This window comes from Mangifera indica, chromosome 3, assembly GCF_011075055.1.
Source record: "Mangifera indica cultivar Alphonso chromosome 3, CATAS_Mindica_2.1, whole genome shotgun sequence".
Taxonomy (NCBI): domain Eukaryota; kingdom Viridiplantae; phylum Streptophyta; class Magnoliopsida; order Sapindales; family Anacardiaceae; genus Mangifera; species Mangifera indica.
In genome coordinates this window covers 14,226,669-14,253,390 of record NC_058139.1, presented here as the reverse complement: position 1 = coordinate 14,253,390, position 26,722 = coordinate 14,226,669, and the positions used below count along the sequence as shown (strand labels likewise).

Sequence of the window (26,722 nt, the reverse complement as noted above, 5' to 3'; positions counted from 1 at the left end):
TGGTTTTTTCAAAGATACCAAGTAAACATTTGCCATTTAACCAAAGTTAGAGAAAGTGATCCTTTTTAATCTTAAAAGTAAAAAAACATAATAATAATAATAATAATGATATGAAAGAATTCTGCATATCAAGTTAAAATATGTAGATGCCAAGTTAGATAAGATGGTGACAATCACCTATTCAATGATCCGTGATGAGTTTTATATTTAGGCACAATTCAACATTCATGCATGTCGCCATATATGCCAGTAGGTTCGATGACATATCCTAAAAGACCGTAGGTAATAAGCATTTGTTTTCCAATGTAATATAATCCACATGGCAACAGATCATACCAAGCTGAGGCCTTCCAATTGGTAAACCTTACGGGCCGGTCATCTTGCAAACCAGACCTGCCCACAAACATAGCTAGACTCAAAACCCCCCTAGCCTTGCCTTAGTAGGTCCGTACAATGGCCCAACCACATCTATTTGTGAATCAGTCCACCAAATCATATATTTATTTTTTTTAATTTTTTATTATTTTTAACCGACTATGTCAATTCTGCTCATGTGTCTTGTCCCAGACACAGCTTTCATAATCCATAAGCTTAATATAACCCATAATAAAAGGGAAAGGGATTATTTCTCACCCAAGATTTAGCTTAAATTCAAACTCATATCCGTGTAACAGTTGAAAAAATCTAAATTTTCGTTCATAACTCAACTTCTATTAATTCTTTTTTTGTTAAAAATAAAGATAAAATGATCATTTTATTATTTATATTAAAAAAATATAAAATTTATTACTTTTTTTTCTTAGATTTTAAAAACTAACAATTTTATTTTACTTAAAGTTTTTAAAATTTGAAAAATAACATTTTTACCCTCAAACCTAGGATTTCCATATTTTTCAAACTCAACCATCCTCCATAATTTTCAAAAATAACAGTTTCACTCTCACTCTTCAATTTCAGTTTTCGACATTTTTTCTGACGTCCTCTTTAGTTTCTTCCTCCTGAGTTGACAATAGATGGTGCAACAAAGAGAGTCTTTTTATCGCACTACCTACTGTTGACTAAAGAGAAGGAGGAGGCCAGAAAAGACGACGAAAGGGATGTTAGAAAGTGAAACTGAAGAATAGAGATAAAACTATTGCTTTTGAAAGTTATAGAGGGTATTGAGTTTGAAAAATATGAAAACTTTAGGTTTGAGAGTGAAAATATTACATTTCAAAGTTTGAAAACTTTACACAAGAGTAAAATTGTTTGTTTTTAAACCCTAAGGAGAGGGAAAAAAATAACAAATCTTATATCTTTTTAATATAAATAATAAAATAACTACCCTTATTTCTAACAGAAAAAGTTAACAGAAATTAGACTAAGAATAAGTATTTAAGTTTTTTAACTGTCACTGGTATGATTTTAAATTTTAGCTAAAACTTGAGTAAAAATAATTCCCTTCCCCTCATCAAATTGTGAGCTGTGGCCAAAAAGAGAGCTTGTTGTCCTGACCGTTGACATGTCTAGTACTGTTACCGATGTCAATGTCTTATCTTACATCATTTAAACTGGCTTGAATATTATATCTTGTAAAGAGTTGCTCTGAACATTCCTGCACCTGAGGCAAACTTATTTATGGACACATTCACAAAGTCATCAAATGAGCATTACTCAGAATCTCTGTACAACAAGCACATGGGACATGTTCAATTTCTCAGTTCAGAATTAGGATTATAAGTTATGGAATGCACAAAATATGATGCAATCGGAATTCCTATGCGAATCAGAAGGGAGCAATACTGAAGACATTTGCAGTAAAATGTCGTTGAATCTCTGTACATTGCACCCATTGCTTGTCACTTCAAAGCTGGGCAAAACGAAAATTTGATGAAGGGGTGCACCTGGCTTGAACAGCTAATGTCTTCACAATGCCCCTGCATGGATCACCTCCAAATACAGCATTAGAAATACCAAGAAAGCAGCTATTTCTTCCTTGGCAAGTCTGCAAGAGAAAGAATTGATAACGTAAGAGTCTAGAAAGAATGATTTTTGCTGGAAAACCACCCATACTATGACAATTTAGGCAGAAAACAAATCCCAGTCTTGGAACTTTAATTTGATATGAACATAAACATTGAAAACATTAATGAATGTTAAGACACCAGAAATGCATATTTAGGGTCTTATAATGGGCTAAATAAGTAATGGGTTTTACTGGTTTTGAAATCATTGCGAATGCCAAACAGAGCCAACCATTTGAAGCCAATACTGCTCATCAAAAGGATGATTTGCTAGAAGGTCCATTTCAATCAACAGATGATAGCATCCCTAATATTGTATTATTGCAGGCTGTTGATAGCATGGTTAGCTGCAATCATCAAGAAGACACAGGCCTCCTACATCTGAACCTCAAATCTACTCTATTTCAAGCTATTCAAATCATTTCGAATCTCCATTAACTGGCACATAGCGAATGCGCCAGCTAAAAGTTTATGGAGATGCTTTTTATCTGCCTTTAGACATAGGGTATGATGGATTGCATAATTGCAAAATTATATCACACAGACTTCCAAGTAAATAGTAACAAAATGTAAAACCAAATTTACCTCGGACAACAATGACAATGACTTGGGTGCATGACAGTTGCCTCTAGAAAAATTCTGGCAGCTACCTTGAGGAGAGCCATAGCTAGCAAATTCAATGGAGGAGATTACATGCCCATCTTCACAATGCAAATGCATTTCTGGTGTCATGCCATTCATTGATGTTTTTCCATCAATAAAATCTGAACTGGACCAGTTCCGGACAGGTGGGTAGTGGGACTCTGACACTTGTGCACATACAACTCCTGTTGTATGTAACTTGACTGAAATCTCAAATGGATTCCCTCCTGTTTCCTCAAAGATGACAAGTAAATTATGTGATTCCTGCAACCATGACCTTGGTACATGGTACCTGAAGATTGATCAAAAATACCCATAATAGGCTAGTTAACAATAATCCAATTTAAAATTCCCTAGGGTAGTTCCACAATGAGATAAAATAAACTATTAGCCACTTTCTGCTGTATTTTGTATGCTTTGGGTTGGAAGAATACCATGTTTGAGTAGCATTCCCACAGTTTGTAGTACACTTGTCAGAATTGTAGGCCCCGCAATAATCACATGGACGACATCCATCAGTTGGGGCAACCTGTGTCCAGTATCTTCCTATATGTTTGCCATTGACCCAAGCCTGGCCCTTTCCCATGCTACTCAAATCAAGAGCAACTGGGTCTACACCAAGAGGAGCATCAAAGTTTGTCTGCTTGAATTTAGGGCATAAGTTAATAAAATTTCTGTAAAATTTATAACCATGAAATGATATGATTGGACATCAGCCACAAGGATGCAGGAGTTTTCTTGGTATGATATAACACCAAAATAATTAATATATATCTACATATTCACACAAAAAGGAAGCATGCTACAAATATCGGACTTGTTTCCCCAGTAAAGCCATTAACACCATAAACTTGAGGAAGAACACTGGAAAACATAAAAAAACCACGAAATTAAGACACTGATGCACAATGAAGATGCAAATTTCAAGGACCTTTATGCATCCTGAATATAAAAGAAAAAAATATATATATAACTCACCATTAGATGCACAATTCTTTTCAGCATAAACTTAGACCTTTCATTACCAGAAGATGCAACTAGTTTAATTATTGTTTCCATAACAAGAAGCAAACCAACACATGAATAGCCTTCTTACATGATGTCAATTTAGGTTATAGATCCAACATTTCTAGGACTCTAAAAATAATTTGACTATATGTGACATGCTTTCATAAAATCTTTTTTACTTCTTTGACGAAGCATATAACGGATCTAGCTTTCAACAACTGAATAACAGCACTAACTAAACTTAATATGCAATCAAATTATCATATAAAATGGCGACATTTTGAAGATATAAATGCTACGCAATCATTCGATTTTGTGAACATTATAATTTCAAGCAACATATAGGGGGCAAATAAAAAACAGTAAGTGCTATCCATAGAGATAGCATTGTGATACTAAAATATATTTTTTTGCAATAGCAATGTTAAGCCGTGATGATTTTCTAAGAGCTATGATCATACTTCACTAATGACTAGCCATCCAATCTTCCACCAGAAAGTTTAGACTCAACAAAATCTAAACAACACTTTGATATAAATTCATCATCACTGTTTTTCTCTTCAAAATAATAGATGTACCTTGTACCAAGTAAAGGTGGATGGAATAGCAGCAGGTGTGAGATCAGTCCATTCTGCCTTTTCATTTTCTTCTATACTGTATATCTTCTGGTATTCACCCTTAAGCCCGATCTAAAATCAGGAAGAAAGTGATTCAGACATTACCATGTTATTTGCATGCTTTTCGGAGAAAGAAAATGATAATAGCATAATGGCTTTGTGGCGAGTGTTTTGTGGTGAGTGTTAAATGTTATACACATATAATATGAATACAAGTAAAATTCAAGGGGATAAACTCAAGATGAAGATGCCATCACCAGGTAGTATCACTAAACTATACCATCAACATAAATCTCACACATTTTAATGTCATAAACCAGGGGCAGAAATTTGAGTTGAGGTTACATATTGAGCAAAGATATGAATTGTTTTCCAACATAATTCAATGTAAACATGCTTCCATCTAGTTACCAGTAGAATCGAGAGTCAGACTTCAGGCTTGTGATGCACTCACAAAGTCCATCTTGTACCATATTCAACAAGGATGTACCCACAAATACTATAGCATAAGCCAGGTTATGTATCAGCATGATTCCTGATATGATCACAACCATGAAGCTAAAAATTGCAGCTCGGGGAGGGGGGAAAAAAAGAATAGGCAAGTGAAAAATAATTTTCTTGCACTAAGTGATGATTTAACCAACCGAATTGTAATGCAGAAAACCAGGTGAAACAAGACTTTGAGCATCTTTGACATAGATGGAGCAAATTTTCCAAAGCACAGGATCTTCAGTAAATTAATACTGGAGCAGCAGAAATTATTTCATTACTTTGGTAAAATAAGAAGCTGGCAGCCAATACTGCCTATAACTGTAACAAATTTTGCACTTTAATATTCAGAAAGATCCAAGTTTCAGAGATTAAGGTCAGGACAAAGTGATCAACACATAAGCAACAGGGAGAATCCACAATAAATGCCTGAATGCCTTGATTGTTTGATATGGCATATACACCATTGAAAAGATTCTGGACAAAAGCCTTTTTGATCTACAGGCTCAAAATTTGAATCTGGCTAGACAGCATGTCAACAATGCTGCTGATGAGGACCAAATTCAGTACAGCTAGCAACTAATGTAATTAAGATGCATAATCAACTAAAGACCAATTATACATGCAAATGATACATTCAGAATTAAGCTCAGAACTATGCTGACTATTGAATGCATACCTGGTAGGTCCACAATAACTTTGAGAGGTCTATATCCCTGTTTTTAAATCCAGTAAGCTTAATTTGGCCTCTGAATCCTGCCCCATCTTTCTCAAGGAAGGCCCCATAATTCTGCAGCAACAATTCATGTCACATGAAGCAATGGTTGAATTAATAATCAACCTCCCCTATCGGGAAAACATTAAAAAAGAACTGGATGAATGACACAGAGTCAAAGAAAGATTTATAAGAAACATGTTTCTTAAAGTTCTGTTCAATTTAATTGTTCACAATCCTAGAAAGGAATAGAGAAAGGAAAAAGCAGAATGCTAAAATCGAGGTTTTGATAACAATTGAACAAATGTTATATATACATTAACATAACAAAGAAGATAGGTTATATAAAAGAAAAAGTAGCTTCATCACATCAAAGCAAATGGTTGGGTCAGTGGGTAGCAGCAACACAACGAAAATTTACACAAGTAAAATCACAAACACCTTACGCACTACCACAAACTCACACAGGTCTTTCTTCAAACACCTTAAAAACAACCAAAAAAAAAAAAATTCAAAACGTACCAATGTTCTTTGAAACAATTACTCCCAAAACAAACCAATCAGTCAACCAAACTCCACAGACAGTTTGAAAATCAAATTCAAACAAAACTTTAGCAACCAAATACAATCCAAGCCTCAATTCAAGCCAACCAAAGAGTTAAAATAATAAGGAGATGAAATTGAGACCTGAACAAATAACTGTACAACAATATGATATGAAAGTGGAGGAGAGTTCATGATGTTGTGGAGAAAGGGGTAAGATGGTGAGAAGCACAACTGAACTCCAATCAAAACCAAAGATAACAAAATCGCAATTCTAGAGTTGTTGAGTTTATGAAATTTTGAAGGAAAACCAACAAAGTTGAGTTGCAAAGGTGGTAAACATTGTGGGCAAGTACCATACCAACAAACTTTTAAGTTGTTGTCAATGCACTAATGAAAATGAATCGAGTCGATGCATTAGCCTAATGAAGACAAATCTTTTAAAAGTTTGTCTACAGTCTGAAATGCTGGAGAGGAGAGAAGTTTCAAGACGTCAGAGAGGAGAGAAGTTTCAACACGCTAGAGAGGAGAGGAGTTACAAATGCTAGAGAGAAGAGGAGAAGATGTGAAAAGTCGAAATCAATTATGTTTGATTGAATTTAAATTATTTTTTACATTGAATCGCGTTTCAAATTTTTTTATAATTTCTTAAACGGGTCTAAAACTTTTCGTACCATTTTCAAGGTGTTTCATTTTTTGAAGCATTGTGTGTTTTTGAGCTCCCTAGATAAGGAGTTTTGACTCCAACTTGGAGCAAGCTGAGAAAGGGACATGAAAAATCTTCAATTCAGTCCAACATAGCAGGAGTATTGGTACCTCCTATTAACTCAAATGTCGAAATGAGGTCATGGAAACTTGATGCAGAAGTTCTAGCCAACTCCACAGGTGCAAAAGGCCTACCATGCCTTGCTCATCTTCCGAATGCATGGAATAGTGGACAGATTACAAATAAATTCATCTTAGTTGATGTTTGAAAGTGTTTGAAAAGGATTGCTAAAAGTGGATTACAAAATTTGAAAATAATAAGACTAGAAAATCAAAAAAAGAAGGAAGTTGCTAGGGCTTATTTTAGAGAATACAGCATGAAAATGATAAACAATTTGCTAGGTTGCTTTATAGGTAAAGGCCTCAAAGCAGAAGGAAATCCCCACCGTTTAGATGACCTTGTGATAGCAATCCAATGGATGACTATGAAATAGTTGTAGATGCATGCCTCCCTACGTAATGATAGCTGTACAATTTAAAAGAAATGCCTTGACTTATGCAAACAGGGAAAGTTGCAATCATTGACAGTTTGTACATTGTAAACCCTAGTCATCTATGTGTTGTCTATACACATAAAATGAAGATAAAAAGTTTTTGAAGTCTTAGTCACATTTTAAAAACTGGAGGGTAGTTGTTATGGAAGTAGAGTTTACTCCCTAATTATACCTTGGTTAGCATTAGGTGTTGCATAAATATGTGCACCTAGTAGATCAGTGACTAAATGACTCGACACAAACATGTAGACAACTTGTGTCACAAGTATGCAGATGAAGTCATCTACACGAATACACCTACTCAATGTGTGTATAACTCTTCAAGTAAGAGAATGTTTTAGTAACACAATCATGATCACTTGTCTGCTTACAAACAAGGTGTTCAAATCGTTAGAAGGAAAAATTAGACATGATCATCGCCTTGTCGACCAACTTGGCTAGGCAACATTTAATGAAAAAGAGAGGTAATGTCTTGGCGGCTCATTAAAAGTAAAATGATTGAGCTTGTCAAATAACACATTTTGGATTTATGAAAAAAGGTAGCTATGCACCCAACCTCCTTCGAATGTGAAGGTACATGACTCACTCAATTGTACAGACAAATAAGCATAGTAAAATCTTCAAAAAAGATCATCGCATCATTATTTCTTATATATGTCAGAAAAGATGACATTCAAGACCAAATAAACATGCAACCACGTCTGTATGCTTGACATCATCACATCTTTGCTTGTTATTGCAAGCACATTGACACTACTATTCTTAGTTTATCCTAACTCACAATTCTAGGAAGAAAAAGTTTTCCCATAGGCAGCTTTTCTATATGTTACAGGCCTCTGATTAGAAACTCAAATAAAGTGTGTGTGCTACAACTAATGTTGCCATGCTTTTATATGGAGGATAACTCTTATCAGTCTGCCCTTATCTTTTAACCTCTGATTTAACATTATACACAGAAAAGAGTAGAAATTAGCCCCCTCTTTCCTTTGCTGTTATTGGGTTAGCATAGAGGCATAAATTCAACCGAAGCCCATAAGATGAATCCATGCAGGTTCTACAACAAGGTTATACAGGAGATTTGAGACAATTAGTACCATACCATTATCAAACCAAAAGAAACATTACCTGTAAGCCTACAGTCTGAGTTAACAACATCAAATCATTGTATCCTGGCTGAAACTGAACTGGTAACACCACCTTAACCCAACCACCAATCACACTACCTTCAGACAGCAACAAATAAGTTAGAAAAAGAATAGGAGGTAGTTAAGCAATTTGAAAGACAGTTGTAAGGAACAATTTATAAGTGGTTTATATAATAGAAATTTGTCTTTTGGCTCCAAACAACACAACTCATTAATGTTATGACTGCTGATAATTAAATTCTCACTGCAAATCAAAATACAATGAGACAACTAAATTTTCATTTACCTAGAATTGCAATGATTATTCAATTGAACATCTACTTAAAATACATGGAAAAAGACATAATTATCACCATCCATGTCTCTTTTGTACCCATTTATGTTCAAATATGCATAACTTCACAACCCAAAGAAAACGAGAAGAAATACAGAAGTGGAGAATTGAAAAGATAAAAACACAACTGAAACACAAATCTAGAAGGACAAAATTAAAAACAAAAGGGAGAGAAAATACAAAAAGAGGGAGTAAAAGAGATGTATCACCTGTAAGCTGGCCATTAATGAATACACGCAACACATCACGCATGCCATCTATTGTTACAGCTGGACTAATACTATTTTCCTTCCAAAATGATATGTCATCATCGGAAACATAGATTCTGCATCACATACACATTAAACAGTCATTGATATTAAAATAAATCAGAAAGCAGAAAATTATTATTATATTATTTTTTTGGTAACCGGAGATCTTGCCTCCGTATTGGTTGGACAGGTAAACCCGGGACACAACAACTAGACCCACAACCATTACACTAGATAAGTCAAAATTTCACAACCGTGACATAAAATTATGTCATCACATATTCTCAATAAAATGTTGGAATACATCAACTCAAGAACAAAAAGTAAATGTAACAATTAATTAAATAAGTAACACCAATAAACTTTTTTTTCAACAAGTAATGATTAATTGAATAAGCTGAGAAAAGGGAGCACTCCTTTAGATGCAGTAAAGTATACAAGAGTAGCACCCACAAAGAAAAATAACTAATGCTGAAACAAGAAATGAAAATAAAAATTAAGGATTATGAAAGAACATAATATAATCAGGATCATTGCTGGAGAGACTTGTATATAACTAATTACCAAAGGTGTCTTTATCCAGAAATAATTCTTATGTAATCTTAGCTAAAAAGCTGTGAAAGGTATCAGATCACCTGGCAGAAACAGTGCCATTTAAGAAAATTGTTCCTTTCTGACTTACCCGATAAGATGATAAAACCATAAAAAGAAAATTGGATTTGCAATATTTCTTTTACAGTGTTGACCCCTTTAGCATATTACATAAAGAAAACATTTCATAAAAAACATGATTTACAAGTTCAGTTAACTGTCACAATTTAGGAAAAATCCTGAAATGAAAATTTTTTAGTCTTGTTCAATTGAACTAGGAAAGACCAAATAATTAGTTGCATAATTCAGTACTTGAAGAGATTATGTTATTCTCAAGTCTCACCATCATAATCTAGGCATAAATCTTTCCCCTCTACCAATATTGACTAGCAAGAGAAATGAGAAGTGAGTGCAAGAGCATAAAGATGGAAGAAAGGAGGTCAGAGTTAAAGAGGTGCAAGTATGTAGCCCTATGATTCATCAGTTATTAGCATTTCTTTTATCTTTTCCACAGATTCAGATTATTAGATATTGTTAGTCTTAATTCTTAAGAGTAAATTTGCTTCATCTAAAAAATTGTAGACAAACACAGGTGAAACAAAGTTTTGGCACACAAATATTAATTCATTTACTATTTCTTTTACCAGCAAATTTTATCCTATTGTAGCAGACCAAAATTTAATGTTTGTGTACCTGGTCATATACCATAGATAATCAGAAGAGTCCTTTGTCACATTCAAATGCTCCAATATTCCTTGGATGGTGAAGCTGTTCTCACTCCAAAGGCTAATAGGTTCTTTTACAGTCATCCAGGATTTTGACACAGAGGAACCTTCACTACTGGTCACAAATTTTTGAAGTATAGACAGATCTCGTGAATGAGGCAAAGAAAACTCTGCAGTCTTGATGGAAGTTTGTGTGGTGACCTGTTCACAAAAAATATAAAATTAAGAAGAAGAAATGGGTCACTCATACCTAGAGGAAACCAAAAACTCTCCCCTACATTAAACAGAAAAAGAACCTTTGAAAAGAGAATCCCAGACCTTAAGGATGTCTATATAATTTCTACTTGTTGATATCCAACAATGGAAGAATGGAATCTAATATCACTAAATTTGAAGAATTTCAAGGAAGAAACAGAGATTGCACATATGCATTCACCTAAACATTGTTAAGAACATCTAACAGGGAAAAAAATGGATGAAAGCGAACAGAGCTTGTACAACGCAACCAGAGGAGCATATATCTAGATTCCAGCAATTATTTTGACTGTTAAACCTGTTAAAAAGCAACTTACATGCTTTTGTGACTGTTTTATGAGGTTCCTAATAATAGCTAGAACATTCATGTTTTTGCATCAAAACCATTTGAAACCTGCATGTTTAGTGTGATGAGGAATCTCATCATTAAATGTTTTAAAATTCTGCAAAGGAAAATGTTGGCCTTACTTTATATCTAAATGTTAACAAGAAAAAGCAAGTTTAAAACAATATAACTTGCTCTTTCTTGTTAACATACTTAGGAATTCACATTAAGTTCAATTATTTCCAAACTAATATGGTTTCCAGTTTTGAGAGCTTATTTTGAAAATCTGAAACAAAAAATGAATTCAGTTAAAAATTGGTAATGTAATAGCAAGGCCATACTTCTAAGATAAATAAATTAATTAAAAAGAGAGGTTAAAATCAATTAATTGACATATATGTATGTTGCACTTTGCAGGAAAATGACAGAATAAAAATAAAAAAGTTATAGCCGGCAGGATTCTGAAATGGTGTAATCACTAGAATTTTTTCATGTCTTGCATTTAGGCTAGGCAATCTATTGCTAAATAAAGCAGATACATCTCAAGCATCCACAGAGATTACTGAACCTTTCAACTAGAGTCAAATAAAGCATTCTTGAACAGGTACAATGTTGTAAGTATCAGAAGCAAACCTTCGCGGTGTTGAACACAGTGTTCCTGCAGTTGGGTAGTATGCTCACTGACCATGGTGGTAAAGCATAAGATTGACCAAGAAATGTCACAGAAGCTGAATTATGTTCATCGATATTAGCAAGAAATGCAGAGCAGACACTTTGACTTCCAACCTGAGTTGAGTTCAAGCCTTCACTAAGAATATTTGCACGGTATACATGTGCCTGAAAGTAGTTAGAGCATTATATTCAACAAAAAGACAGAACTAGAACAAAACCCTTGAAATTTCCAACTTAAAGATATTATTGACAACTTATTATACGCAAAAAGTAAGTTCACAATCCAAAATTACGATAGATTTTAATAATTTTAAAACTGCAGCACTATATATATTCATAGTTCAAACACCTAGTCAGCACCAACTTTCAAATTAAAGAGGTAAATGATTCTGATAGAAATTTATCAATTACAATAGATTTGCATTTAAAATCAATTTATTCACTTAGCTATGTTCTCAAAGAGTCAAATCCTTATATTAACAAAAGTTTGAAGTCGAGAAATTCTGGAACATAAAAAAATAAAAGAAAATCATTTATCTTACAAGGTGATGGTGGAAATGTCTTATTAGTTATTACTGAACAAATCAGGTCTAAAACACTATTAAGTTATCTTGTTCCCACAAAATGCACCACAACAATTGACTCCCACGCCACGAACTCTATATATATCCTCTTTATGGTTCAGGAGATGTCTCCACTATTAAAATAAGTAATCAAGTGCTGCAAGCCATACAAACCATACCCATAAACAAATTTGAGAGAAGGATTTGGAAGTTTTGGCCAAGCACTTCCCTGGGAAAACCAGAATCTGGCTACAAATATTTTTCAAATTAGTTTGTCAAATTTTTTTTTTTTCCAGTAAGTAGGTAAATAAAATATTCTATAGTGTTTGTGGACAAGTTTGCGTTTTAGAGAACTGGTCTTGAGAACACTGGATTAGGTATGCTTTCATCTTTTTTCTCTTTTTTATATATTAGATGCTTGATGCTGAGAAGTTTATGATTCAATATGTACATACTTGCATGTATCAAAGCCAACATTATATAGCAAATGGAATCTGCATATTCAATAATCACGTTAGTCAAGAACCATAAATAGCTTGAGGCTAAGTATAAACCTCTTGCTTTGGTCCCAATTTTATATACTGAGCTGAATCGGCAGCAACTAGAGAAGGTTCACAAAGCTTTATAGCAGTATGAAGATCCTTCAAATGTCCCCATTTAGGCTGACTCAGAAGACCTATTTGAAAAATACACAACATCCATTAGCTTGGACCTCAATCACTGACCTTAAAGATACAGAATATCTCTAAGCAAGTAGCTTATGTCACAAAAAAGAAGGAAAAAAGGAACTTGTGCCACCAAAAAAAAAGAAAAAAGGCTTCTAAGTGAGAAATAACAATTGTTATCTAGAATCAGTTTAACATACCATATTCATCAAGTGGAGCATCATAATCATAACTTGTAACATAGAATGGGCCTCCAGAAGTTCGACCAAAATTTGTTCCACCAAAATACTGCAACCATACATAAGACATATCAAGAGGCAGCAAGTGCAAATTAATAAGAGGAAAACATATCGGCTTTATCCAATGTTACCTATATAAAATGTTCACTTTCAATCATATAATTATATTAGTTACAAAAACCACAAAAGAACTCATTGTTAGTTTATATTTTGATTTTACTAGGACAGCAAAATTGGTTACCAACTCTAGATCCTCTATTGGAAAGCTTCACTGCCATGTCATGATGGCACTAATCACTTCCTATTTATCGGTAGATTTTAACTAATGACTTGAGAAATATACATAATAGTAGGAAACGAAAAAGATGTAGTTGCAACTACTTATGATTAAAAACACCAACAGAATCTTTGAAGCATTTAATTGTAATCAGGAAGAGTCACAGAAAACCATGATAACAAGGCTTCACTCCCATACTATTTTCCAAATGAAATGCTATCCTGCCATGCATGCTCCTTTCAATCTTAAACAGAATTCAAATTCACATATCTATTGTACCATATAATAATTCATAAAGCTTCCTCCTCGTTGAAAAAAGCGTGCAACTGCAAAAGCAAGATCTTCAGTAGGCCTATGAGGCAACCTTCCACCCCATGTCGCAAACCTTCACATTTCACCCAAAAAAATTGATTTTGTATCTGACATATAACTCACATGGGATAATAGCACTTTCTGAACAGGAATCATAATAAATAACTCAGGCATAATGTGGTTTACAGCCGTAACATTGCTCATGTACTTCCAGCAATGTTAAATAAGAAAAAAGGCTAAAAGGGAGCAAATATTTTAAGTTCAGCTTTAGAGAATTAATCATTTTGAATTAGAAGGAAATTTTTTTGAATGGGAAGATGGCAACATTTTACACAAATCAAAAGATAAATTGCACTATTCAACTAAATAGATATCATAACACAGAGCTAAGCATTCACCAAGCAGAAGAGAAGGTTTGAGATTCTTATTTAGGTGAATAATGCTTCATCAAAAGGATGAAATAAACACAAATTAGAAATCATTTAAAATTTAAAATCTTTAATCATGAAAAAAAAGGATATTTCCTCTATATCAACCAAAACAGAGTTCTAATAAAGAGTAAATTTGCATAGTTTGTTTCTAAAGCAGTAGTATATTATAAAGTACAAAATTTTCAAAAGCCATTGTATTCAAATTATATTTCACTGATAAAAGATGCCTCCAAGAAACCAAGGGACAGTTAGGGTACCTTCAAAACTAAAACCCATATTTTTGTTTTGACTGACTCGAAATTACTAAGAATATATGTGAAAAATGGTTGGGATAAATGAGATACAGTATGATACTTTGTTTTTGTCAATAATTTTCATTCCCAAGAACTCAAATAGCAATTAGTAAATCACATAAGAATCCTACTCAAATCTGAAAACTAAGTCTATCCCCAAAACAATTTCAACATCCTCTCCCAAAATTTTAATAATTTTTTCCAATACATGATAATTTTCTGAATAACTGATAGTTGACAGTAAACTTAACATTTGTCTTAAAAGATAATCTTCAAATTCTCCAAAGAGATTGTGTATGCTCTAGAATCAAACACTTCATAAATTAAGAGAGCACAAACTAAAATTTGTAAACAAATACTAATAGAACAAGACAAACCAAGGCCTGTGGAATCATCATGCACTATCATACCATCCATCCCAATTCTCTGTCCATAGTATTTGTTTTTTATTGGAGTTTGGCTTGAAACCATCACAATAGTATCCATTACAAGCATCAATCTGCACAGAGAAAAAGAAAAACCAAAGTAAAAACAAGTTGTCAACAGTTTATATCCAAGAACTATAAGACAATAAGAATATCAATATATATATAAAGTTTTGCATTTAAGAAACCAATATGCAATTAAATTCAAGCTACTTTCCAAATTGTTTCTTCAATTTAATATTCACAAACACTAGATGAAAAAAATTCAAACACAAATTATCAAGGATAGGCTTTACGATATTTTCCGGAGCATCAGTTTGCCGGCACATCACCCATGGAACTCCAGCACCAAGCCCAAGGGCCATATTAGCAACCCATTTAACATAGTCCTTCCCTCGCTGGCCAAACGAGCATTCTATATTTCCATATTCATTCTCAATCTGGTAAAAAATAATTCCATTACAAACTTTTTGGCTACAAGACTGGTATATTAGTAACAAGTAACATGCTCCTGTGTCATATTAAACTACAAATACTATATCTCCATTCTCAAGTCCAAATGTGGCATATAAAAGTGCAATATACTATATACCCTTCTCAAGTCTAAATGTGCATGAAACTAGGTTTTATAGGGAACAGGGGTACAAAGTTGGTCAAATTGTCCCATTTTTTAAGTCAGGCTGTCCCTCTTTCATATCTTCTTCTTATCTTAGAACAAATTTTCTTGTTTTCCTACCCCAAAAAAATGTACATGAAATTAGGTGCCATTGCCAGCAGTATAAGTTCGTTAAATCAATAGGAATTATCACACCCTAGATTTGGGCCACCTTTATAAACAAAGCCATACAAATCATGAATATAGTCAAGACACTGAAAGCAATCATGGACAAAGTGAACTTAACATTCTCTTACAACCTGCAACATAATGATTGGACCACCTTGCCAGGAGAACAGCTTTTCCTCTCGCATCAGATCCACAATCTTCTTAACAAACCGTTGCATCTCCTCCTAGAAAATTTGAGGCATCATTGAGTTGTTATTAGCACCAACATAGAGTTCAATATCAGTTTTAAGGTGAATCTCATCCAAAAATGAAAATTATTGTACAACATCACTACTTTTTTCTTTTTCCTGATACCCATAATCCCCCAACCTTTCTTGAAAGTCTAGCAAATTCGAACTTGGGGTCTATGACTAGACTCTACAACTTTTGTAGAAAGCTTGTGGAACATAAAAAGCACATGAGATTCTTTCAGCTCCTCTAAGATAAAGTGATTCCCGAGGAGCTACCATATGTAAAACTTACTGAAGAGATGATATATTTTTCCAGTTGAACAAAGTGAAGATCAATAAGATGATGAAGAATTATTTTGAAATTAGGCTGGCATAATGGAACTCAAAATGAAAAAGTTGCCCAAGAAGACATCAGACTCCTTAATGATAAACTATACAAATGCCTGGCTGAAATAAAAATCCTTAGGTTCATCACATCACTTTAGGTTAGGATACCCTAGCTTCTTTTATTTGTACGAAATTGTTTCCTACATTGTTTGGAAATAAAAATCCTTTTATGTTTCAGTGTGAAATTTCTCAATTTGCTAAACATACTCAGTCCCCTTATCCTATCAATTTTTATAAAAGTTCAAATCCATTTGTATTAGTACATAGTGATATTTGGGGACCATCTAGAGTCCCTACCCCTACTGGATCAAGGTGGTTCATCACGCTCATTGATGGCCACACAAGACTATGTTGGGTATACATAATGAAGGACAAATCTAACACAGGTCAGATTTTTCAAGCCTTCCATGGTATGATTGTAACACAATTTCAAACTAAAATTTAAGTACTTAGGACAAACAATGGTAAGGAATATTTTCAGTCAATCTTAAGAAACTATGTGATAAAATATGGTATTGTTCATCAGAGTTCATGTGTGAACACACAATAACAGAATTGTGTGACTGAAAGAAAGAATAGACACCTTCTAGAGGTGTCTCATGCCTTACTGCTCACAATTAACTTGCCTAAGTATCTTTTGGGGGAGGTTGTTCTTACAGCCATTTACCTCATATATAGGTTACCAAGCACTCTCTTTTCTTCAAGCTTTTCCAGGGTTTAGACATCTATATTCACTCCCACTAAAAACCTTTGAATGCATTGCCTTTGTACATGTTTCTTCACATAAACAAGGAAAGTTGGACTAGGGTAATTAAGTGTGTTTTTTAGGATACTCTTCTACACAAAAAGGCTAAAGGTGTTTTTGTCCACATACACAAGTTTTTTGTCTCTAAAGATGTCACAATTTTTTTTTAATCACAACCATTTTTTTCAAGCACTCGCATTTGAAGGGAGATATCAGGTGAAGAAAATCGTGTTTAGAAAACTCCTATCCCATTACCAATGCAATCATCTTGGCATGTGACACTGTTAGAGCCCGAGTATACGTGAGGAAGAAGAAAGGAGGAAGGAAGGCAAGAATAAAGGCACGAGCAAAGGAAGACACTGGAAAGCAAATCATGGTGGCAGAGGGCTGTAATTTTAATGCAGATGGCAGCAGTGGTGGTGACTTTAGTGAGCAATTTATGGGAGCTCCAGATGGCAGCACTCCGAAGCATCAAAAGCAGCAGACATGCAACAAAAGTTTTGGGACCTATTGAGAAAGAAAGAAATCATGAAGATATTGAAAGCTGAGCTGGCACGCAGGGATTGGGAGAGCAGTTGTGAGGAATTAAGAAATAGGGACCTAGAGAAGGAGGAGGCGGGGTTTTTGGAGAAGAAGTAGAAGGGAAGTGGGGGAGAGTTCCAGCCTCTCGAAAGCTGGATAGCACTAAACTTTCTTGAATTTCTTTGAGTCATTGTATTCAGTGAGAGTTTTAGCTATGTTGCTGTTGCATTTCTTTTGATTGTTTGTAACTGTTTGGGGGGGCTTCAGTTATATTGTTTCGTGAGGAGATTATTAGTCTAAGTCCATAAAGTGTGCTGCTCGATTTTGTAATCCAAATGACATGGGGATACAAAACTGATTGTCTTTGTTTCTTAACAAGAATGATTACGATTGGAATATCAATTTGAATTCTGTTTTTTGTGTTTATTCACTGTTACATTGAAAGTAAACGAACAACAACCCACAAATGAGTCTCGTTTATCTGGGAACATCATCCGCACACTTCCCTGCGGTAGAAGTCTGCTAGTGCCAACTGCGACAACTCCAGGTTCCTAACACGTGATATCAGAGCATGACCAGAATGGAGAATCGAGTAGAAGGGCTGGAGAAGGAGGTAACGGAGGTTCGTGAAGGGTTGACAAGGATGGGTGATCGTTTGGAAAGATTAGACAAGGAGGTAAGGGAGAAGGCAAATGACACGCAGGTGAGGCTGGAAGGGATGGAGAGTGGTATGGAGGTCATCAAAGGGTATCTTCGGGACCTTAAGGAGGTCATGATCGGTAAGGAAGGAGGCGACGAAGGTAAAACTCCGATGGACCCAGGACCCTCCACAGTTCCAGTTGCGAACCAAAGCAACATGACACCAAATGGGAGAGAGCCGACTCCCAACAGGCACCCTCCTACTTGGGCTACCCCAGTTCGGCCGCCACATGGAGAAGAGAATGTTGATGGGGGGGAGGAAACATCCAAAATCGAACAGAGAGGAGATGATTACCAGGGGGAAGGGCGACGTGACGTTCAGTTCCGTCGATTGGACCTACCACTGTTTGCTGGTGAACAAGCCTTGGAGTGGTTAGAGAAGGTTAAACGTTACTTTGACGTAACCCGAGTAGCGGAGGGCGAGAGGCTGACAGTCGTGGGGGTCTCTATGGAGGGGGCGACAACCATTCACTAGATGGGAGGACTTTTGAAACGCCACCCTTAGGAGGTTCAGAACGGATGACGAACGAACTGCTCAGGAGGAGTTGTTTGCTATTCGCTTAACGAAATCCGTCCATGAGTACCGTTGCCGATTTGAGCTATTGTCGGCGGAGGTCGAAGTGTTGTCAGAAGGTACATTGACAGTGATTTTCATGAACAGATTTCTGGAAGAACTCAGAAAAGAAGTGCGGTTGTTTTGTCTAGCAACTTTGGAGGAGACAATGGAGAGAGTATAGGAGATAGAAAGGAAAAACGCGTTGATTGAAAACAAAGGGGGAAACCGACCTAGAAAATTTTACCCGAGGATCCAGACAGTTCCAACGCGACAACCAGTTCCCCCAAACGCAGGCCAACCCACGCAATCCAACGGCCTACTCAGCTTTCATACTACCGGCCTAATACCCAACCAAATCCAAACCCAAATACACAACCCAATCGCCCAGTACCTAGCCCAACACCAACCCATGCCGTCAGCCCAACTCGTTCTCCCTTAAATTTACGCCCATTTGGTTAAGGCAGGTCGAAAAACACCTTTCCATACACGAACACGACATCTGCGAGGAGACCCCCGAATGCCTCAATCGCGTTTTCCTCTAACCAACAAAGAGACGACAATTTTTGAAAGTTGTCCGATGATGAATACCGATCCAAAATAGAGAAGGGCTTGTGTTTCCGATGAGACAAGAAATACACCCTAGGGTACCGATGCCAGTATCGACAACTACGGATAATGATAGCATGCGAGCAAGACACCTCAGTGGATGAGGAAGAAGAGGTGGATGAAGACGACACCGAAGCAAGGGAGATGGAAGCCAACCTCAACTCAAGCTCAGTGGTGGGAATAGATTCTCCGAAAACAATGAAGTTTATTGGAGCCATCAGAGAAAGGCAGGTGCTGATACTACTGGATAACAGGGCGATGCACAATCTCATCTTAGATCGATTGGTAACTGAGATGCAAATTTCCGTCCAGCCAACCACCTTTGCAGTTTTATTGGGAGATAATAGAAAAGTCAGAGGAGTTAGGAAATGTAAAGGAGTTGAGTTGATTGTGTAGGGGGTAAAAATAATTCAAGACTTCCTTCTTTTCAAATTAGGTGGAGTAGACGTGATATTGGGAATTGAATGGCTGAGTCAGCTTAGGGAGGTGAAGACCAACTGGGGAAAATAGACCATGCGTTTTGAATGGGATGGGCAGATGGTCGAATTGAAAGGGGATGTGTTGTTGACCAGACTGGAGACGTCTGTGGAAAGTCTACTGAAACTAATAGCGCAGGGGAGTGATGGTTTCACCTTAAAAGCGAGCAATGAAGGGAGAATTTCGGAGTCGGACAGGAAAGATATACTAGTAGAGTTGACGCCATTGTTGGAAGAGTTTGAAGATTTGTTTGCAGAACCATACGGACTACCGTCGAAATGAGATAGAGACCATGCCATTTGGTTGGTGGAGGGGGACTAGCCCCCAAACTTGAGACCTTACCGCAAACCACATTTTCAGAAAACTGAAATAGAAAGAATTGTCAAAGAGATGCTTAAGGCGAGGATTATCCAATCCAGCATGAGCCCGTTCTCAAGCCCAATTTTGTTGGTGAGAAAGAAGGATGAGAGCTGGAGATTTTGCATAGATTACAGGGCTTTAAACCGTGTGACGGTACCTAACAAGTTTCTGATTCCAGCGATAGATGAACTCCTCGACGAATTGGCAGGGGCCAAAATTTTCAGTAAACTGGATTTGCGCTCAGGATACCATCAGATAAGGGTCAGAGAAGTCGACATGGAGAAGACAACTTTCTGGACACACGACAGACACTACGAGTTCCTTGTCATGCCGTTCGGTTTATCGAACGCCCCTACCACGTTCCAAAGCTTGATGAATGTTGAGATATTATTGAGATATGTTGAGATATTTGCATAGATAGTGAATCATAGAGAGTTATATAGATTGTATAAAGGGGAAAGGACTATTTCCCACCCATTTTTTACCCCTATCTCAAAAGTATACCTACGCTAAATGAAAAACCCAAACACCCACCCATCTCTAAACTGACGTTAAATTCTCCGTTAAATAGAGGGGTAAAACTGTCATTTTGCTGTTATAATCCAGTGATATAATTTTATCGCATTTTTCCCCTCCGATTTTAAAAGTTAAACTTTACCCCCCATCCCTAAACTTTGAAAAGTGACTTTCACGCCCTCAAATCCCTAATTTTTTTTCATTTTCCCTTCGGCCACCTGCGACGACGTGGGTGGAGGGAGAGTGACGAGCGCTCGTCCATTCTCTGGACCACGCTCGTCGTCCAGAATGGACAACGATTCGTCGTCCAAAGATTTGGACGATGAAGCGTCGTCCAGATGTGGACGAGGGTCACCCTTCTTGGACGACGATCATCATCCGAAGGTGGTCGACCTCTGAATGAAAACTTCTCCGCCATCGCCAGAAAAAGTGGCTGCATTTCAGGGGGAAAAAGTGAATTTTTTAAAACTTAATTTAGGGGACAAATGTTATTTTTTCAAATTAATGGGGGAAAATGAGATAAAATTTTAATTACTTAATATTATTGATAAAATAACGAATTTGCCCCTTCATCTAACAGAAAATTTGTAGGCGGATGCAAACAGATTAAACTTTGGGTGGGTGTTTGGGTTTTTCATCAGACGTGGGTATGTGTTTGAGATACGGCTAAAAAATGGATGGGAAATAGTCATTTTCCCTTGTATAAAATAGGAATGCTATAATCTCCTTCCTAAACTTAGATAGGAGTAGTTAATAGTCTTCTTAAATTAGCTATCCTAACCTCCTATATAATTGTAATTCTATTGAGGGAGAAGGACTATTTCACCCCCGACTTTTGATGCATTCTTAAAGTGCCACCCACTTCAGATGAAAATCCACTTTTTTCACCCATGAGCAGTTAATATGGATGATTTATGTTTGTATAAGGGTAAAATGTCTATTTTACCCTTATAGATGAAATGACAAAAATACCCCTCAATTTAATCTCCCAAAATTGATGTGAGGGTCTTACCATTCACCCCCCTTAGGTTTTAGAAACTAACATTTTCACTTTACCTAAAGTTTTTAAACTTTGAAAACCAACATTTTCACCCCCAAACCTAGGGTTTCCATATTTTTCAAAATACAGTCGTCCCCCCATAATTTTCAAAATTAGCATTTCACCCCCATTCTTCAACTTCATTTCCCAACTTCGTCACCGGCCTCTTCTTTCTCTTGGTGCGACGGCGGTGGTGCGACGAAGTTGCAAATTCACAAAAATGGCAGAATATCCAATAAATTTATCCCCAATCTTACCGGTTGAGACTCACTTTCTTGGTTACTCGTCTGTAACGAGAACTAGTGGAAAAATACATGCATATCCCCCAAGTTTAAACAACTTTTTCTAAACCTTTTCGGTAATTTGTGAGTCTCAATCACAAACAATGGATTGTGTTAACTGACGATACCTCCCCACATGCTTGAAAAGCAACCAAATAGTGTACTTCAACTAAACATAACTTTTTGTGCCACCACAAAGGTTCAACACTTGGTATTAGTAAACTACAAATACGATGATAATCAAACCATATAGAATTCCGAGCAATAATCTTGGGTTTTAGGTTATTCTAGCTATGTATTTTTGTTAGTAGTTAGTACTTAGTACAATAAAACAAGTCTTTTTTTTTTTTTGAAAGGCCAAAGGACTATTTCTCGCCCAAACTATGCTGAATTCTCAGAGTTTTCCTCGTTAATTTTGAAAATATCATTTACCCCCCCATGACCAGTTAAATTTAACGAAACTCTAACCCCTAAAAAATTAATCTCATTTTCCACCCTAAAAGTTTAAAACCTAATATTTTATCCCCTAAGTCAAGTTTGAAAAGATCGCATTTCCCCTGTAGGGTTTAGTTTCAAAACGTGTTCAGTTTCTTCGACGCCATCGTCGGCTGTCTCTCCCTCCCGACGGTTTTCCTTCCTCTGACGGCTCACCTCAACTCCACCCCAACCCATCCGGTACTGAGAGACATCGTCTAGGAAGAGAAATTGTCTTCCCAGGTAAAGACGACTCGTCTTTCCAAAAGACGTCTCTCGACACCGGAGGGGTTGAGGTGGAGTTGAGGTGAGCCGTCGAAGGAAGGGAAATTGTTGAGAAGGAGAGATGGCTGACAATGGCACTGGAGAAATTGAACGCGTTTTGAAACTAAACCCTAGGGGGGCAATGTGATTTTTTCAAACTTGGTTTAGGGGAGAAAAGTTAGTTTTTAAATTTAGGGGGGAAATAAAATCATATTTAAGTTTATTTTTAATATTAAATATAAAATGATAATTTTATCTTTAAATTAATAGATTTAAATAGTCATGGGTGGGTAAATAAGATTTTCAAAATTAACTGAAGGAACTTTGAGAATTCAGCATAGTTTGGGTGGGAAATAGTCCTTTGGCCCTTTTGAAATTGCAGTTACTCCTAGTTACCAAATATAAAGGAGGGAAATTATCTTTTAATTTTTTTATTAGTTGTTTCCTTATTTGAAGGAAATTGGTGTGGTAGATAGGTTAGCTCGTATTTGTGTGGTAGATAAACTCTCATGTTGCTGAGACTTTTTTTCAATGAAATAAACAAATGATTGTTGTCATTTTTAACAAAAATATCCTCATAGTACTAAAGAACCACCAGATCTTAACCAATTCTTTCTTCAACAATTAATCATTTTTGGAAAGGGGAAAAGTGCATCCACTTTAGAGGTTAAGTCAAATCATTTTCCCAAAGACCAAAAAACTAATTTTCATCTGAGATTTAGTTTATTGTCTAACTCTCATCCATTAAAATTCAAAAATTTAAATACTCGCTTATCAGCAGTTGAAGTTAACAAAATTCATTAATATTAAAAATATAATTGTCATTCAACTCATAATATTAAAAAATAAAATTTTATCATATTTTTTACCTTAATTTTAAAAACTAACCACTTTCTCCAACCTAAGTTTTAAAAACTTAACTTTCCCCCTAGGGTTTATTTCTTTCCTCTCTTCTCTAGCGATTGTAATCCTACTGACAACCCATCTTCTTTTTCCATTGGCACACTCTCTCTCTCTCCTTGTTAGTGCCAACATCCCATCTTCTCTAGAATCTTCCATAAGGTTTCATTTTGGACAAAGAAAAAGAGTTGATTTGTCATTGTCGTTGGCTCTTTAATTTTTCTTCATTGTCCTGAGCCGAAGACAAACGAATCGATAACCCAATCATAATGAAGAGTAGGCTTATGCAATCTTCACGTGCCTTTCATTTTTGAACGACGAAGACGAGCAAGATGACAAAGGTGTCATTTGTCTCATCTTCAGATCTTTGATGTTCTTTGTCTTTGGATTTTTATCTTTTGTCGGCATTTTTTGTATGTCCCAACTTTGTCTTCATGCATTGTCGATTTGTCTTCAGATTCTATTTGTCAAAAAAGATAAGGAAAATAATGAAACTCTAGGGGGAAAAGTTTTATTTCAAAACTTAGGTTGAGAGAAATTATTAGTTTTTCAAACTAAGGTATGAAAATGAGATAAAATTTTATTTTTTTAATATTATTAGTTAAATGAAAATTATACCTTTAGTATTGACAAATTTTATTAATTTTAATAGTTGATAAATGGATATTTGAATTTTTTAAACTTAGTGGATGGGAGTTTGACAATGGACTAGAACTTGAATGAGAATAAGTCTTTTGGTCTTTTCACATTATTCACAAAATTGAAGGGTCTGAAGTAGTATTATTATGCGATGACACTATCGCTTAGCTCACCTAAATTTCTTGTATTTAGAGAAATCATTACCTTCTTTATTTTTATTGTAAAATTTATCAACTATCTATGCATGTCCAGTGACCTTTCCAAAGACTCAAAATCCTCTATTCAAGTTTTAGATTGGATTCAACTCAAATAATCTTATCCGTCTAGAGTTTGATAAACTCCTTTTGTATGTAACCTATAGGCTCTCCACTAAATTAGTAGTGATCGGATTCGTGTCAAGCTCTCAATTCAACATCCATCTGAATATAGACCAAGATTAGTTTTTAGTAAGATATCATGACCGATTGATTAACGGAGTGTCATCGTTTGACTTCTTAACTTGTCAGTAATACAGATATATGTATAATTTGATCTTTTTGTCATACAATGTCTCTTTAAAGTTAAGTTATAAATGAAGTTTCTCCTTCAGGGATTCTCAAATCATATAGACTAACTTCTATCAATGATTGGATAGTATCTAATTGAACATCAACTTAATCCCACTCCCACTATGATTATAAGTTTAATTGACCATTATCATCCTCTAGAAGACTCTATTTGAAATATCAGCTCTAATTATCACAACAAAAGAATATTTGGTAGCACTTTTTATGAACTTTAGTGAAATTTATAAATGTCACTAATATTTTTATCGACATATAGAAAAATGTTGTTATAAGTTTTAATGACAATTATTTACGGTGTTGATGTAAACCCAAAATAATTGCCACTAAATGTTTCATGATATTGTGACAATTATTTATGAGATCCAATTCAATTCTTCTTTTTCCAAAAGTTACTTAAAATACGTTTAGCCGCATTTTCAATGGTCATTATAGAATAACTACTATAAATTATATCGACATTTACAATTGCATTAATAAGTAATTATCATAATTTATGCTAGTATTTACAATTATTGTTAATAGATAATTATAATAATTTATACTAACATTTGCAATTGTCATTAAAAACTAAAAAAATATTCCAACCAATTGTTATTGTTTTTAATGAAATTGTAAACACCACAAAAGTTAAATAGAAAATTAATTAATAAACTATTGTGACATTTATAATAGTAATAAAGGATTTTTTTTTGTTAATAATAATCTTTTATATCATTTTTAATTATTGTTGAAATGTAAAACCATCTATATATAAATCCTTTTATTCAAATTTCAACATTTTATTATAAATTACACAATTTCAAAAGTATATACAAGATTTTAAGTTCTTCCAAAATATATACCCAATTAGTTAATTAAAATTTTGTCTAATTTAAAAAAAAAAATCAAATATAAAATTTTATAGGGAGAAGAATGATTTTTCACTCAAAATTATGTCAAAACAACAAGTTCTAACTCTAAAAATGTCAAAAGTCAAACATTAGTTTTAATGGTGAAAGTGCATTTTTGTTGATTTATGCAATATTTATAGAGTAATACTATATGTACAATTAAATTGTACAAACTTATGTATATAGTCTAATGTGATGGTATCTGATTAAATAATTTTAAAGTGAGAAAAAAATAAATAATCACTTCACCCAATCACAAGTTTTTACAGTTTATACAAATAAATTTGTATAATTTGTTTGTATGCATAGTTTTATTCATTCTTATATATTATTGTATTCATATCACTTATTCTCTAAAATACAAATAATTTAATTAATCTCCCACCAATTTTAAAATTATCACTTAAACCCCAATATTTAATTTTAAAAAAGTCAAAACCATAAACCCATATACAATTAGCCAAAAATCCGTAGTCACATTCATTACAATTGAAATTAGGGTTAGAATTGCATCAAAATTGAACCATTTCAAAGTGATACTAACTAAAAATGTACTAGTATGGTTGATGTAATTTCAACTAGAATTACACTATTTTAGTACGAAGGAGGAGTTTCATATCATCGCATAAACAACATCCTAAAATTTAACAACAACGGATGCAATACACTTATCCTAACTACTATTTCGGATGACGTTATTATATAATTACCCATGATTACTATATTTACTCAAATATAACCTCCTCACTATAAATATATACAACAAGGGAGGGATCAAGAGGACTAAGATGAGACTTAAAAAAGGCAAGTCAACTTTTCTCATTTCTCATTATCTTGTAATATTTTTATTAAGCTCAATAGTAACTGTGGATGTAGAACCCTGTAAAGCTTTCTAACCAAACCACATAGAAAACCACATGCGTCATTTTTCCACATTTTAATTTTTTATATTCTTGCACAAAATCTCACTAATTCATCATTCTCTATGGTCAAATCAAATTCATCAAA

At 34.8% G+C, this 26,722-nt stretch overlaps 1 protein-coding gene across 2 annotated transcripts; it reads right to left on the bottom strand.

Annotated features, from left to right (window-relative positions):
* Nucleotides 1–1,614: 1,614 nt before the first annotated feature.
* On the bottom strand, nt 1,615–16,250 carry LOC123210046 (beta-galactosidase 9-like). Of its 2 annotated transcripts, XM_044628208.1 has the most exons (15): nt 15,695–16,250; nt 15,076–15,219; nt 14,765–14,853; nt 13,598–13,703; nt 13,003–13,090; nt 12,692–12,813; nt 11,536–11,739; nt 10,291–10,523; nt 8,965–9,080; nt 8,402–8,499; nt 5,439–5,549; nt 4,232–4,342; nt 3,080–3,285; nt 2,589–2,937; nt 1,615–1,984 (listed from the first exon to the last, which is right to left on the bottom strand). In XM_044628208.1, the coding sequence occupies exons 1-15, from the start codon at nt 15,779–15,781 to the stop codon at nt 1,844–1,846; spliced, it is 2,205 nt and encodes a 734-aa protein (XP_044484143.1). In that variant the 5' UTR covers nt 15,782–16,250; the 3' UTR covers nt 1,615–1,843. The 2 variants fall into 2 exon arrangements, with proteins under 2 accessions (XP_044484143.1, XP_044484144.1); XM_044628209.1 differs by lacking the exons at nt 15,076–15,219; nt 15,695–16,250 and having other exon boundaries at nt 14,732–14,853.
* Between the last annotated feature and the right edge of the window lie 10,472 nt (nt 16,251–26,722).